This window comes from Clarias gariepinus, chromosome 11 (genome assembly GCF_024256425.1).
Source record: "Clarias gariepinus isolate MV-2021 ecotype Netherlands chromosome 11, CGAR_prim_01v2, whole genome shotgun sequence".
NCBI classification, from domain to species: domain Eukaryota; kingdom Metazoa; phylum Chordata; class Actinopteri; order Siluriformes; family Clariidae; genus Clarias; species Clarias gariepinus.
Window position 1 is genome coordinate 33,517,501 of NC_071110.1, and position 15,000 is coordinate 33,532,500.

The 15,000-nt window shown below is 44.9% G+C and overlaps 1 protein-coding gene across 12 annotated transcripts in view; it reads right to left on the reverse strand.

Moving 5' to 3' along the window:
• LOC128532862 (cGMP-dependent 3',5'-cyclic phosphodiesterase) overlaps window positions 1-15,000 on the reverse strand; it is a 168,863-nt gene that overhangs the window by 37,541 nt on the left and 116,322 nt on the right. For all 12 annotated transcript variants that reach the window (XM_053506973.1, XM_053506969.1, XM_053506979.1 and 9 more), the window contains 2 exons: window positions 2,094-2,203; window positions 779-834 (listed from right to left, as the gene is read on the reverse strand). In XM_053506973.1, the coding sequence (XP_053362948.1) occupies window positions 779-834; window positions 2,094-2,203 (166 nt within the window). The remainder of the gene's footprint in view (window positions 1-778; window positions 835-2,093; window positions 2,204-15,000) is intronic.

Genomic DNA, 15,000 nt, shown 5'->3' on the forward strand with positions numbered 1-15,000 from the left:
ATGTTGACCTTGTTGCTACATGATGAGATGCTCTGGACAGAAATTCGCTCGTGAACTCAGACGAGCGTAAACGTTAACGACGCCGCGCGTTCGGAGCACTTTATGGAAAGGCTTTATGAGCCGCGTGTTCCCTCGTTAACATTACACGCCGGTAAGTAAAGGAGATTTAATGAGCTTTAACAGAACGAGGACTAAATAGACTGAATGAATTCATGTTGATGAGCTCGACTTTGGACCAGCTTCAAAAAAAGAAAAGTTGAACTACAAATAGAGACGTTATGGAGATGAGAGCACACGTTTATCAGATATAAGAGCTACGATGGAAAAATTATTATCATTTTTTGTTGAGATGGAAACGTTTCAGAATAATATTAAGATAAAACATAAAAGCCTTCCGATAAAGACGTATCAGAGACAAAGTGGCGGCTCTCCTGAAGCTTTCTGCTTCTCTTCAGAGAACCCACTCCAGTGTAGTGGGAGGAAACACACAGTTTACATTTTCCAGACGTTCCATTTGCACAGCGTTTGGAATGAAAACAAAAGCTTCTAACTTTTATTGAAGCCGTTTACTTCCATTTCTCTAATCACATTCGCGCGAGTCGAACTTTTCATTTTCAGTGAGCAGCCGAGACTCGACTGCGCTGGCAGGAGGAACGATGATGGATTGAATCACGGGCCTTGGAGCGAGACGCCCGCTAAATCAACTTCAAAATCTCAGCTTCTAGATCTGTGTGTGTGTGTGTGTGTGTGTGTGTGTTCTGTGATGGAGAACACTCACCAAAACGAGGGACAAGACCTTGTCTTCATCCTCATCCACCAATGGAATGATCACAACTACACAGAGAATACACACAATATGGAGTATATCAGAATACACACCTTATAATATATTTCATATGTGTGTGTGTGTGTGTGTGTGTGTGTGTTTAGTCCTACATGCTTTAGAAAAAAACATTTTCCTGCACTGACTAAAGAAACAATCGCCCAGTCTCACCCCAGTCTCACACGAGTCTCACCCCAGTCTCATCCCAGTCTCACCCCAGTCTCACACGAGTCTCACCCCAGTCTCACCCCAGTTTCACCCCAGTCTCACCCCAGTCTCACCCCAGTGTCACCCCAGTGTCACCCCAGTCTCACCCCAGTCTCTCTCTGACTGCGAGTCTAACACTGTACTTCATTGAGAAGCCGAACACAACTCTAACTTTTACAAACACAAACTCAGCTCGTCCAGGAACGAGATCAGAGCCGATGAGGTTAGAGCTGTTGAGAGAATAAACTTATTCAAGTGTATTTTTTAAGTAAAACACAGATTATTAAATGACTTGTACGTTTTCTCCAAAGCTGCACGAGGTTACAGGACTTAAATAAATTAAAAATAAAAGGGTTAGGTAACACCTGCAGGTTACAACCCTGATCTTGTGTTGAAGTGAAAATGATGTGATTGCTAGTAAGCAGGCAGGGCGAAGGCCATCACATGGACCCTCAGAGACATTCAGAGACCGCTTATTACCGCTAGGGGGCGGGGGGGGAAACACTACCCATGTGACCACGCAGGTTCCGTGATTGGCTCGGGTCGCTGTGACCGATCTGAGCGTGCAGGGACACCCTGAGGACGCCACCAATCTGCTCCCGGAGACAGTGTGGACACCGGGACAAACATTACACATGAAATTCTGGAATGATCCACACACAAAGACTGCTCGAGTTCCACAGTTACTGCGGTAAAAATAGAGATCAGAGCGTGGTGCTGAGCGTAGGTGGTCACCATGACAACCAGAGAGATGGAAAGAAAGAGCGAGGAAAAGGTTAGCGTTAAAGTTAAGGGATAAAAACTTTCAACACAGCATGAATACATTCTCTTTCCATCTCTCTCTCTAATTTTATCTCGTTCCATCTCTCCAGCTCTCAGTCTCCTCTCCCCCCCTCCCCCTCCTCCCCCCCCTCTCTCACAGCTAAAGTGGCCATACACTTTAAGACCACTCACAGTAATTACGTCCTCTTGTTCTCACTCTTTCATGCAAGTGTGTACACACTCACACACACACACACACACACACACACACACACACACACACACACACACACACACACACCTCGCTTTTCAGGTGGGAGAGGTGCTGCCAGGCTTGTCCTCTGCTTCTCTTGCAGCTCTGTGGATGGTAGACCGACACACACTGCTCTCTTCTTCTGCACCAACACCTCCCTGAGAGACAGACAGGAGAGACAAGAGAGAGAGGGAGACAGGAGGGAGACAGGAGAGAGAGAGAGAGAGAGAGAGAGAGAGAGAGAGAGAGAGAGAGAAGGAGAGAGAGAGAGAGAGAGAAGGAGAGAGAGAGAGAGAGAGAAACAGGAGAGACAAGAGAGAGAGGGAGAGATAGAGAGACAGGTTCATTGTGCTGTTGTCTTCCTCTGTGTGTGTTAACATGCAGATTACAGAGTTTTATTGAAGCTAGTTAGCTAGCTCAAATTCTGAGGTAATTTGTCAAACTCGCTAAAAGTTATAAACATATTAACAACTTTTTCGCCACAGACGTTTTAATCTGGAAGTGAAGATTCGGTTAAACTACCCCTTTTCCACTGCTCTGGTTCCCGTGCCGGTTCCCAATTTTGGAACCAGTGCCGCGCTTTTCCACAGAAAACAATTGGTGCCGATGCCCTAAAATAAGCACCGAACCGGCACCTAAACTCTGCTGGTCTAGTCACGAAAACCCGTGACATCATCAGCGGTGGGCGGAGTTATAGGGAGCGTTAAAAAAAAAAGGCGTAGACCCAAAGTCCGTTAATGTGGAGCGCGGACAAAACAAACGCGTTTTTAGCAATTTGGACATCCGCCAAGATTCAGCACCAATTAGAAAGTGCTTTAAGAAAAAATAAGTGTATGAGGAAATAAGAGAAGAACTAATAGTCGCAGGCTTCACACGAACAACCGACCGAATAGTGAATAAGCTAAAAACACTGAAGAAAGTCTACAGGGACAAAAAGAAGGCGCTGTGTAAAAGTGGCAGCGGTGGAGGAGCAAAAGATTTAGCTGCTTTTAGATACTGAAATACATTTCATAGTTAGGAGAATAACCAGCAAACTGACTTTAGCCATGGTCGTTTCTGTTTAGTGGGCGTGGCCTGTGACGTGTTATCATGCAGCTCCCGCTGAGCTCCTGTCTAGCATAAATGCGGGCCGGTTCTCAGTGGTTTCCAGTCCAGCACCGGCCGAGCACCAGAACCGGTGTTCAATCAAAAAATGCTACCCATCGAGTTGTGCTACATACCGTATCTGCGCATGCGCAGTCACACAAGTTTGCACTCTGTTTCCACGCCCATAAATCCATGCTACCTTGGTGCTGAGACTTCGGTTGACGGTGAGTCTAAACTGTTTTTCTTATACTTTGACCGAAACAATTGAGTTTCTGCATAAATTGTCATGAATGAGCCTTAACGTTGAGGAAAATAAAAACTTAGAGCAGAAAACTATCATGAAAAAGGTTTAATACTCAAATAAAAACACCCACATTTACATCTTTTGGTATACTTGAAGCTCTTCTAATAACACTGAACGTCCATAGTGTAGTTTTCCAATAATTTCGGTCAGCATTTATTAATTTACAAAAACCTTAGTAACAATAAGTGCGAATGAACTCCTAACTACCTTCAGTGCCATTACCCCGGTGAAAAGGTTTACCGTACGAATTACGGTAGCGTAAATCGATAGACTCTGCTATCGATTTGTGCTACGGTAGCATTTTTCGACTAGGCAGCAAAAATGGACAGAACACCGGCACCTGGCACCAGCACCAGTGTAGTGGAAATGAGGTAGGCGGCGACCTGCAGTTCACAAACGAGTCGACTCTTTGATTCAGATCTTTTGAATGGAATCATTAAGTCATTTTTTTTTGTTGTTGTTGTTCTTGGAGTCGATTCTCAAATCTAAAGTTAAATTAAAACAATGACATTTTAAAAGAATAAATTTTTGCAGATAAAATAAAATAAACAAACTATACAAGAAAAAAACTATTTATATAAACTATAACTCATTTATCTGTTTTAACTATTTATCTGAAAAAGCTGTGTGTTGTTTTTAGGGGGGTTTAATTTTCTGTTTACATCCAAAATATAAATGGCTGATAGGTTGGAAATTATGATTTAAAAATAAAATATTACGTTAGATCTCATAATTAGCTTTTGGATATTCTTTATATCTCTAATAAAAGCAATAAAGTTCAGACGCGCTGCGTATTTCAGAGCAGATTGTTTTATCACACGGCCATAAGGACAGAGTGATGAGCTGTTAATGGGACACAGCGTTGCTAAATAGTGGAAACTATTGGTGGATGGTTAAGAGGAGCCATTTTCCCTGCAGCACGATGTTCACTCACACACACACACACACACACACACACACACACACACACACTTATGTAAAATAAGTCACTTAAAGAACAATAAATGTTCCGGAGGACTGTAGAGGTTCTTTAGGAGGATTTTCACAAGTTGTAAGTTCACCTGTTAGATATCTGATCTTATATCTAATCTCCAAATTAGGGACATGAGCAGATAAAAAGATGAACTAAATGTGGACTAGATCACACTGACATGTTCTAATCCACATCAAATCAAAGCAGTACACACAGCAAGTCCAGGGAGGAGCTACAACAAAGAACGAGAAGCTCATTACAGTCTCTCACCAAGCGCAATGTCAGAACATTCCCTACACACTGAATATGAGAGAGAGACAGAGGAGAGAGTGTGTGAGAGAGAGAGAGAGAGAGAGAGAGAGAGAGAAAGACAGAGAGAGAGAGAGAGAGACAGAGAGAGAGAGAGAGTAAAACATAGAAAGAGACAGAGGAAAGAGAGAGAGAGATAGAAGAGAAAGAGAGTGAAACATAGAGAGAGACAAAGGAAAGAGAGAGAGAGCGAAAGACAGAGAGAGATAGGAGAGAGAGTGAAACATAGAAAGAGACAGAGAAGAGAGAGAGAGTAACATAGAGAGAGAGCTAATGATGGCTTGCTAACCGACACACGGTTAAACTGAAGTTTTGCAATGTTCCCATGACAACTCAATATGTGCTATGATTAGCTATTGCTGACCCCCATACACACACCCACACACGCACGCACACACACAGTCATGCGTGCACATAAGCACACACACCCACCCACACACACATGCACTATCATAGCATAAGTCTAAAAGTTTAGGTGTGCCACAAGGATGTAGTATTTGTCCTCTGAATTTCTGTTTTTTTTCTCTTTCCACAGTATCTGTTAGTCTGTCTCTCTCTTTCGCTCTCTCACTCACTGCGCCTCTCTCTCTCTCTCTCTCTCTGGTTTATTGCCACCAGAGGATTATTGCCGCGGCTCTTAAGCTAGAACCTCGTCCTTTCTTCTTCGTTCCTCCATATCTCTCTATCGTTCCATTTCCCCACATTTCTGATAAGAAGAAACAGACTCTTTTTTTTCTGCAAGAAATCCCTCTATCCACCCTGGAGCGCTGCGATTAGCTCAAGGTCACAATAGAAGGACTGAAGAAACAGAGACAAAAAAAACAGGAATAGGAAATGATATCATATATTTCTTAATGAGAAAGGAGACTGATTAGCATTAATTACTTACTCTCTCTTTCTCACACACACAAACACACACACACACACACACACACACACGTGATTTTATGATTTAAAAGTACTCTTGTTTGGGCCATGCTAATGTTTTTCTCATGCTAATGGACTGATTAAAGCCTCCCTCTCCCTCTCTTCATCTCTCCAGCTCCGACAAATGACAGGAAATTCTAAACACCTGCACAGGAAGAAAAGAGCTAAAAACAGAGCGACGGCATCCACGCATCCATCCCGGCTTTGTCCCGTCTCAGCGCTCGCTCGCTAATCAGAAACAGCGACTGGTCGAATGACGCTATTCCTGCGAACAGCGTCGCCAATAAAAAGTGTTTGTTATCAGCGGATTGTCATTACAGAGAACAAAGAAATGGATTTTCCAGGTGCTTCAATTACTCTGTGTGTGTGTGTGTGTGTGTGTGTGTGTGTTGAATGATTTAATACTAATGGACTGATATTGTTTGAAATGCATCCAGGCCCGACAGCCAATACACATACCTCATTTTATTAATCTGATCTGAGCTAATTCTAGTATTTCTTTGGTTTTTCTGAATTCAAATAAACGTCACTAACGTGAAACACAGATTCCTAAAGACTGGTGAGGAAGTCAGTGAGTCACGAGACAAGACGAGTTTATAACTTTTCAGTAAATTTGTGTGTGTTAAACTGAAAATTGTCCCCGGATGTATGAAGGCTTCCCTTAGCCCCGCCCACAAATCTCCATAAAAGACAAATCACAAAAATGACGACTGAACAGTGAAAGAATGCAAGAGTGAGAGAGTGCTACTGCATGAGGTTTGTAGGAGAGATGCATCACGCACGTCATCCATCACAGCACTGAATGCAAAATAGGTTTTTAATTATTACTTTTTTATTTGTATAAGTCTGCACTTTATTATTCACACGTTAGCAGGCGGTACAGCATCACGTGTGGAAGGAGCAAGTTTGTTTAGAATTGTAACAAAATTTGTAAACATTAAAATCGGATATTAACAAGTCAAACCAAATCAGCAGCGTAGCATCGTGATCGATATCGTATCGCGCTTCCAGTTAGACGGCTCGCCCACTGCCACGCTCTGTTTACAGGGTGTCATTACTTTTGTCCTAAGAGACGGTTGGGTGAAACTTGCGAGTGTAATCTGTCCTGTATTATTCTGCACTTCTAATCAACAACAGCTTCCAGAACGAGTAAACAAATTTCTCTAATAAACAAACCTCAAACTCTGAATGTTCTGATTTCCTGAGAGGTTCGAGGGAGGTGTTGCGTGTTGTCACGGTAACCAGTGTTCATTAGTGTAGCACTAAAGCAAAAATAACAAATGATTGTGTCATGAACACATTGTGGTATATAATTAAATAAAGAGTGGATTCTGATCGGCGCTCTGCGTCGGGGAGCTTCAGGGTGAAAGCAGGTTTACAGTGCATTATGGGAAATGATCGCGCGCTAAACAGTGCACTTTATAGTAACGAGGGAGCGAACAGAGGAGTGAGTGTTGTTGGCTTTTATGCTTTTCAGTAAGAAACCCCCCAGAAGAAGATGGAGGAGGTGGAGGAGTCTGTTCTGGAGCTCAGAGCTCAGCTGTGGAAAGGGAACGAGGAGCCGCAGAATCGCGAGCGAATGAAATGTCATACCTGTTCTGTGGAGTGTGACAGAACAGATGATTTGTGTGAAAAAGGGCTTTTTATTTTTAGCTTCCGCCTCTCGCAGGTTTCCAAGGAAACCAGTTCCCCGTCTCTACGAAGACGACCAGCGCTGCTGTATGAAAAGGCAATTAGCCGCGCGTCGTAGCAGGAATCATTCTCATTTAGATTTTAATGATTAATCCGTCCGAAATGGAAAAAAGAGTTTAAACGTGTTAAACGGACTCCTGAAAACTTTCAGAGAAATCTTTTCTCTCCTTTCTTTTCTCCTCATGTTTGTACATTAAAGGTGTAAAGCAGAGCGAGAGCGAGAGGGAGCGATTGAATAAAATCATCCACTAAATAAAGAAATGACAACGTTCTGGAACCGAGAAGAAAGAAAACCAGAGTGATGGAGCCCAGGTGTGTGTGTGTGTGTGTGTGTGTGTCAGATTCACTCCGCTCTCACCAATCAGATAAAGCAGCTGGAATCACGTCGTTAGTGTCAACAGTAAAAAGGCGACAATAAACGGTGTTTGTTATCAGCAATTTGTCATACGAACAAAGAAATGGATGACTGTGTGTGTGTGTGTGTGTGTGTGTGAATTTAATGCTAATCAATGAATATTTTTTAAAAATCCATGCAGACACAAATTCAAAATTCAAATTCAAATTTTATTTGTCACATACACAAACATACACAGTACGAAATGTAGTGAAATGTATTATACGACTGCTATTGACCCTAAAAGAGAATTAAAGTTTACAAATAAGAAATAAATATAAATAAAAGAATACGATAAAAAAATAAATTAAAAAATTAAATTAAACTAGGAAAAAATAGAACTAAAAATAAAAATGTGCTAGAAAAAAATGGAACTAAAAATAAAAATAGAAATATGAGATGCATAAAAATAGAAATATACTGTACATAGAAATATGATGTGCATAAAAATAGAAATATACTGTACAAATTGAAATATACTGTACTGGTGTGCAAATATGCATAGAACAAAGTGTCTTTGTGCAGAGGTTATTAAAGTGTCTTTGTGCACTGGTCCAGGATGTAAACGTAAACATGTAGTGTAGTTGTGAAGGTAGGTGTGCAAAGTTATTAAAGTGTCTTTGTGCAATGGTCCAGGATGTAGATGTACAAAATGTAGTGTAGATATGAGGGAAGGTGAGCGTGTAATTGTCCATAGTGTTCATAGTGTTCATGGATGTAAAAGGATTGATAGATTTGATCAATTATGGAAAGATTGTGTTAGTTCGTGGTTGTGGTTGAGAGACCTTATCGCCTGCGGGAAGAAGCTCCTCCTTAGTCTCTCTGTGTTGGTCTTCAAGGAGCGGAATCGCTTCCCAGACCGCAACAGAGTAAACAGTCCGTTATTGGGGTGACTGAGGTCCTTCACGATCTTCCTGGCCTTGGTCAAGCACCGCTTGCTGTAAATCGATTGCAGGTCAGGGAGCTCGATGCGGATGATGCGCTCAGCTGATCGCACCACCCTCTGTAGAGCTCGTCTGTCCTGCATGGTGCTGTTCCCGAACCAGGTCGTGATATTTCCCGTCAGGATGCTCTCTATGGTGCAGGAGTAGAAATTCCTGAGCACCTTGGAGGGCAGTCTAAAGTCTCTCAAGCGTCTGAGGTGGTAGAGACGCTGCCGGGCCTTTTTTACCACGGTGTTGATGTGACAGGACCATGCCAGGTCCTGCGTGATGTGAACACCGAGGTATCTGAAGCTGTCCACTCTCTCCACTGGGCTCCTGTTGATGACGGGGGTCTGGTAGTTCCTCACCTGCTTTGTACTGAAGTCCACTATCAGCTCCTTTGTCTTACTGACGTTCAGGAGGAGATTGTTTCTCTGGCACCAGTTCTCCAGATTTCCAACCTCCTCCAGGTAGGCCGTCTCATCGTTGTTCGTGATCAGGCCCACCACAACAGTGTCGTCAGCAAACTTGATGATGGTGGTGGAGCTGGTAGTGGCCACGCAGTCGTGGGTGTACAGAGAGTACAACAGGGGGCTCAGAACACAACCCTGGGGGGCTCCAGTGCTGAGAGTGAGGGAGGCTGAGACATGTCCGCCCATCCTTACTGCCTGTGGTCTGCCAGTCAGAAAATTGGAGATCCACTGACACATGGATGAGCTGAGTCCCAGGTGCTCCAGCTTGGTGGTAAGTGTGGAGGGAATTATGGTATTAAATGCAGAACTGTAGTCGATGAAGAGCATTTTCACATAATTCCCCCTCCGAGAGTCCAGGTGAGTGAGAGATGTATGGAGGAGATGAGAGATTGCATCGTCCGTGGAACGGTTTGGACGATAAGCAAACTGTAGTGGGTCAAGTGTGTCTGGTAGTGAAGAGATGATGAAGTCTCTGACCAGGCGTTCAAAGCACTTCATCACTACTGAGGTGAGGGCTACAGGGCGATAATCATTGAGGGAAGCAGGATGAGGTTTCTTTGGGACAGGAACAATGATGGATTCTTTGAAGCATGTGGGGATCACCGACTGAGATAAAGAGATGTTGAATATCTCAGTGAACACAGGTGCTAGCTGGTCTGCGCAGGCTCTGAGGATACGGCCTGAGATGCCGTCTGGTCCTGCTGCTTTCCTGGTGTTCACTCTCTTGAAGGCTCTCCTCACGTCGTGCTCGGTGATGATGAACGCGCTTCCGGTGCTGGCAGTGACTTCCTGTCTGCAGCCGTTAGCGCCGCTAGCATTAGCATCGCTAGCGTCTTTAGCTGCAGCCTCGAAGCGAGCATAGAAAGTGTTCAACTCGTCTGCCAGAGACACGTCTGCGTTTATCATACCGGATGTTGGTGCTTTATAATCCGTTATTGTCCTTAATCCCTGCCACAGGCTCCTAGAGTCACTCTGTTGGAGTTGTGACTCTAGTTTCCTTCCGTAGCGCTGCTTCGCCTCTTTCACCGCCTTCCGGACGCTGTATGACGCAGCCTTGTACGGTTCCATGTCCCCCGACGCGAGTCCCGTGTTGTAGGCAGCGGTGCGAGATCTCAGAGCGTCGCGGATGGTTTTATCCACCCACGGCTTCTGGTTGGGAAACGTTTTAATAGTCTTTTTTTCTACGGTATCATCCGCTAGTTTCCCGATCATCCGCTAGTTTCCCGACACAAACACCTCCTCATTGTATTTATTCTATCCTTCCCCTTGGCCTCTCGTCTGTAATCTTTATTATTTTTAAATAAAGTTACACATTAAGGAGGTGCCTTTTTTATTTACTATTTGAACTTATTGATTTTTTTTGTACGTTTCATAACCCTTTATACTGCATGTTGAGTTTTATGTTGCATTGTTTGTTTTGTCATTTTCAATACTTTTTTACTTCTTTTAAATTCTTTTAAAGCCAATATTGAGTTGATGGTTAAATTTCTTTAAGTAAAACAAAATAACACAAAAAAAATGTAATTAATTATGCATTTATTTGATTCTTTTTTTAATTATTATTATTTAACATCATTTTAAACTAAGGCTAGGGAATTGTTTATACAGGAATTATATCTGTATGATATTATATCTGCAAAGAAACCACAGCACGGGAGATTTTTATGTGGCTGTTTATAATCTCAGGGTGAAACTGTGTCTCGGAGGCTAATAACACCTCGGGCTCTCTCTCTCCTCGGACTCTCTCTCTCTCCTCGGGCTCTCTCTCTCCTCGGGCTCTCTCTCCCCTCGGGCTCTCTCTCCCCTCGGGCTCTCTCTCCCCTCGGGCTCTCTCCCTCCTCGGGCTCTCTCTCCCCTCGGGCTCTCTCTCCCCTCGGACTCTCTCTCCCCTCGGACTCTCTCTCCCCTCGGGCTCTCTCTCTCCCCTCGGGCTCTCTCCCTCCTCGGGCTCTCTCAATCCTCGGGCTCTCTCTCCCCTCGGGCTCTCTCTCACTCCTCGGGCTCTCTCTCCCTCCTCGGGCTCTCTCTCCCCTCGGGCTCTCTCTCTCCTCGGGCTCTCTCTCTCCTCGGGCTCTCTCTCTCCTCGGACTCTCTCTCCCCTCGGACTCTCTCTCCCCTCGGACTCTCTCTCTCTTTGGACTCTCTCTCTCCTCGGGCTCTCTCTCTCCTCGGGCTCTCTCTCCCCTCGGGCTCTCTCTCCCCTCGGGCTCTCTCTCCCCTCGGGCTCTCTCTCTCCTCGGACTCTCTCTCTCCCCTCGGGCTCTCTCTCTCCCCTCGGGCTCTCTCTCTCCCCTCGGGCTCTCTCTCTCCTCGGGCTCTCTCTCTCTCCTCGGACTCTCTCTCCCCTCGGACTCTCTCTCCCCTCGGGCTCTCTCTCTCTCCTCGGGCTCTCTCTCCCCTCGGGCTCTCTCTCCCCTCGGGCTCTCTCTCCTCGGGCTCTCTCTCTCCTCGGGCTCTCTCTCTCCTCGGGCTCTCTCTCTCCTCGGACTCTCTCTCTCCTCGGGCTCTCTCTCTCCTCGGGCTCTCTCTCTCCTCGGACTCTCTCTCTCCTCGGACTCTCTCTCTCCTCGGGCTCTCTCTCCCCTCGGGCTCTCTCTCCTCGGGCTCTCTCTCTCCTCGGGCTCTCTCTCTCCTCGGGCTCTCTCTCTCCTCGGACTCTCTCTCTCCTCGGACTCTCTCTCTCCTCGGGCTCTCTCTCCTCGGGCTCTCCCTCCTCGGGCTCTCTCCCTCCTCGGGCTCTCTCCCTCCTCGGACTCTCTCTCTCCTCGGACTCTCTCTCCTCGGGCTCTCTCTCTCCTCGGGCTCTCTCTCTCCTCGGGCTCTCTCTCCTCGGGCTCTCTCCACTCTGGTGTCCAATTGGGGGATCAGTGCCCCGAGCGTGTCAAGTTTAAGTTTGCGCTCCAAACACATTTAAGTCCCCACTAAGTTCAAGTTTTGCTTTTTGGAAGTTTTTCCTAATTTTTTTGGATCGTTGTTTGATAGAATCTGCAGGTGCAGGCCATGTGTATACGGCCGGAGGTGTGGATTTAAATCAAAATTTTTAAGCACTGCCTAGGGAGGATTTCATTAGTGTGATCTGGCAACCCTGAGGTATATCCCATACCACTTGTTACAGTGTTGCAGAATGTCACATGCATAATGCAGCTCTCCTTCTCTCCGTCACCATCATGGATACGACTTAATAATGCTTTGAGGAACATTTCCATAGAAGTGGCCTACTGTACGTCTGAACAACAGACCGACGTCTCAGACGGACAGAAGGCTCTGAATTTTCCCGCCACAGAATCTACAATATTTAATTCAGTTCTCTCCAGCAGTCGGCTGTGATTGAGGAATAATTACAGCAGATTTAAGAAATGTCAAGTGGACTGAAGATGTTTACTGACACCGAGATTAGAGCTGCTATTAAACTGGGGGGGGGGGTATGAGTGACAGGGAGAGGGACGAGAGAGGAGGATGAGAGTTTGAGTGCAGGTACTCAGGTTTCAGTTTTCCGACACACACAGGAGGAGGAGTAATCCTTCACAGTCGAGCTTTGATCCCCACTGAGCCTCTTATAGCACTTGTGTGTGTGTGTGTGTGTGTGTGTGTGTGTGTGTGTGTGTGTGTGTGTGTGTGTGTGTGTGTGTGTGTGTGTGTGTGTGTGTGGCAGGATGATTTTTAAGAGATGACTCAATTTGAGGAACACTTGCTTTTCAGTCGAAACGCGGTACACTTTTGCTCTTTTTTAAAAATAGCTGACGTGCCTTCCTTTTCGTTTAAAGCGTGCTAGAACAGACGTCATCTGTGGGCATCACTGATGCTGTGTGTGTGTGTGTGTGTGTGTGTGTGTGTGTGTGTGTGTGTGTGTGAGCTTCTCCTACATCACTGATCAGTGGACTACATGTTTGTGTGAGAGCAGCTGTGCAGTAAGGCCATTGTAACTGTGTAATCTCGTCCCAGCGCAGTTTGTTTGAAAGTCTAACTGTTGTATTGTTTTTCTTTTCTCCTGTTTGATGCGCCGTCCCTACAGCCGTCCCTACAGCCGTCCCTACAGCCGTCCCTACAGTACTTTCTATTTGCACATTTTTCTGAGCTGCTGTGACAAAGAAGTTTCCCCACTGTGGGACGAATAAAGGCACATCTTATCTTATCTTTCTTATCTTACAGACAATTCAATCATGTCTATTTTAATAAATCCGCAGCGGGGACGTCGTCTTCACTCCCGTCACCGATCCGTCTTCATTCCCCAAAGAATCCGATCACGAGCCCAGGTTTTGTAGGAATGTGTTTAAATGCAATGCGACAGTGTGTGCAGCGTGTCTCCTGTACACTTAAGGAATGAAACATGATCATCACGGTGTCGGCCGCGTTCCTGTAACAGAACATTCACTCCTTACTCGTAAGTTTGAAGTACTTTACTTGAGTAGTTTTATTAGCGCGTATGTTTTGCTTTTACTCGACTAAATCCTACATCACATATCTGTACCTTATACTCTCTTACATTTCTGCACGCCAGTGCGTTACACAGCCAGAGTGGCGTGCGGTATTTAAAGTGCTAATAATGCCATCTGCTGACAGTTATGTGTAATTGCATGATTTGCCTTCCCTAATCATGTAGCAGGTGTGTGACATCAGAAGTGGAGACGAGGGCAGATAGTGATGAAAACAGACTCTTACTGTAACTGAAAGACTACAGTGAGCTAATACAAACTCAGCATTTCAGTAATTTCTACTCAGTAGATGTAAATGGAAGACTTCTACCTTTACTTGAGTAATATTTTTCCTGTGATAGTTCTGCTTTTACTAAAGTGCAGGATTTGTGTACATCACACATGTCTGGACATAAAACATCCAAACAAACCAAAAGAGTGCAGAGACTAAAGCACCCTAACCCCCGGCACTACAGTAATAATCAGCTGCGGAACTACAGCAGGACCTCTGCGTCTCTCCTACAAAAAACCTTCTGCGGTTAGGAATACGCCACGTGTGTCTATTTCTAACCGTAGAAGGAGTATCAGAGGAGCTTTAGTGAGAAATACAACGTCTACGTCTGTTAAAGAGCTAAAACAGTGAGAGAGAGAGAGAGAGAGAGAGAGAGAGAGAGAGAGAGAGAGCGGCGATGTGCTAACGTGCCAGAGAAATGAAAACAGTGCCTGACATCAGTTACATCAGACATCTCATCTGCTTCCCCAGAGAAAACACCAGAGCAGGAAGGCGATGTGTATCAGTGTGTGTCTGACATTCACAACACAAAGAGAGCTGTTCCTCCATCACACCAGATCTGATCTCATTTATCTGCAATCAGAACGGCACGGAGTCCTTAACTCTCCTCACCGCAGCCAGAGATGGTAGGACGAAGAACGCAGCACATGTCGCACATAGGGGGCGCTATGCAAAGGGGAGGGGCAGGAGGAGGGGGAGGGGGTCAAAACAGTGGTACACTCGATCACGAGGCTTCGTGGCACCATGTGGTCAAAATGTCAACATGAAGTGCTAGGGGCACAGAACAGGAAAAGGGGGCAAGAACAGAAGAACGCGTGTGAAGGAATGAGAAAAGAGTTCAGTCCGTCCCAGAGGCGAGATCTTAAGGTGAAATTTTGTATTGTGAAACACATTGCCTCATTGGAAATAATGTAAATGCAGATAATTCGTTCCAGCTGCCCAAAAATATTACCAATATTACAAATTTCCAACACTATAATCAAATTGTTTGCAAATAAAAACAATCGAAAAATTTAGAAAAGATATTTAAATGTAATCAAATATAAAATAAATAGACATTAAAACTGACTTAACCTTAATTAATGATTTCACTCATTTACATTTAAGGAATTTGGCAGACGCTCTTCTCCAGACGCTCTTCTCCAGACGCTCTTATCCTCTCGGCACCGG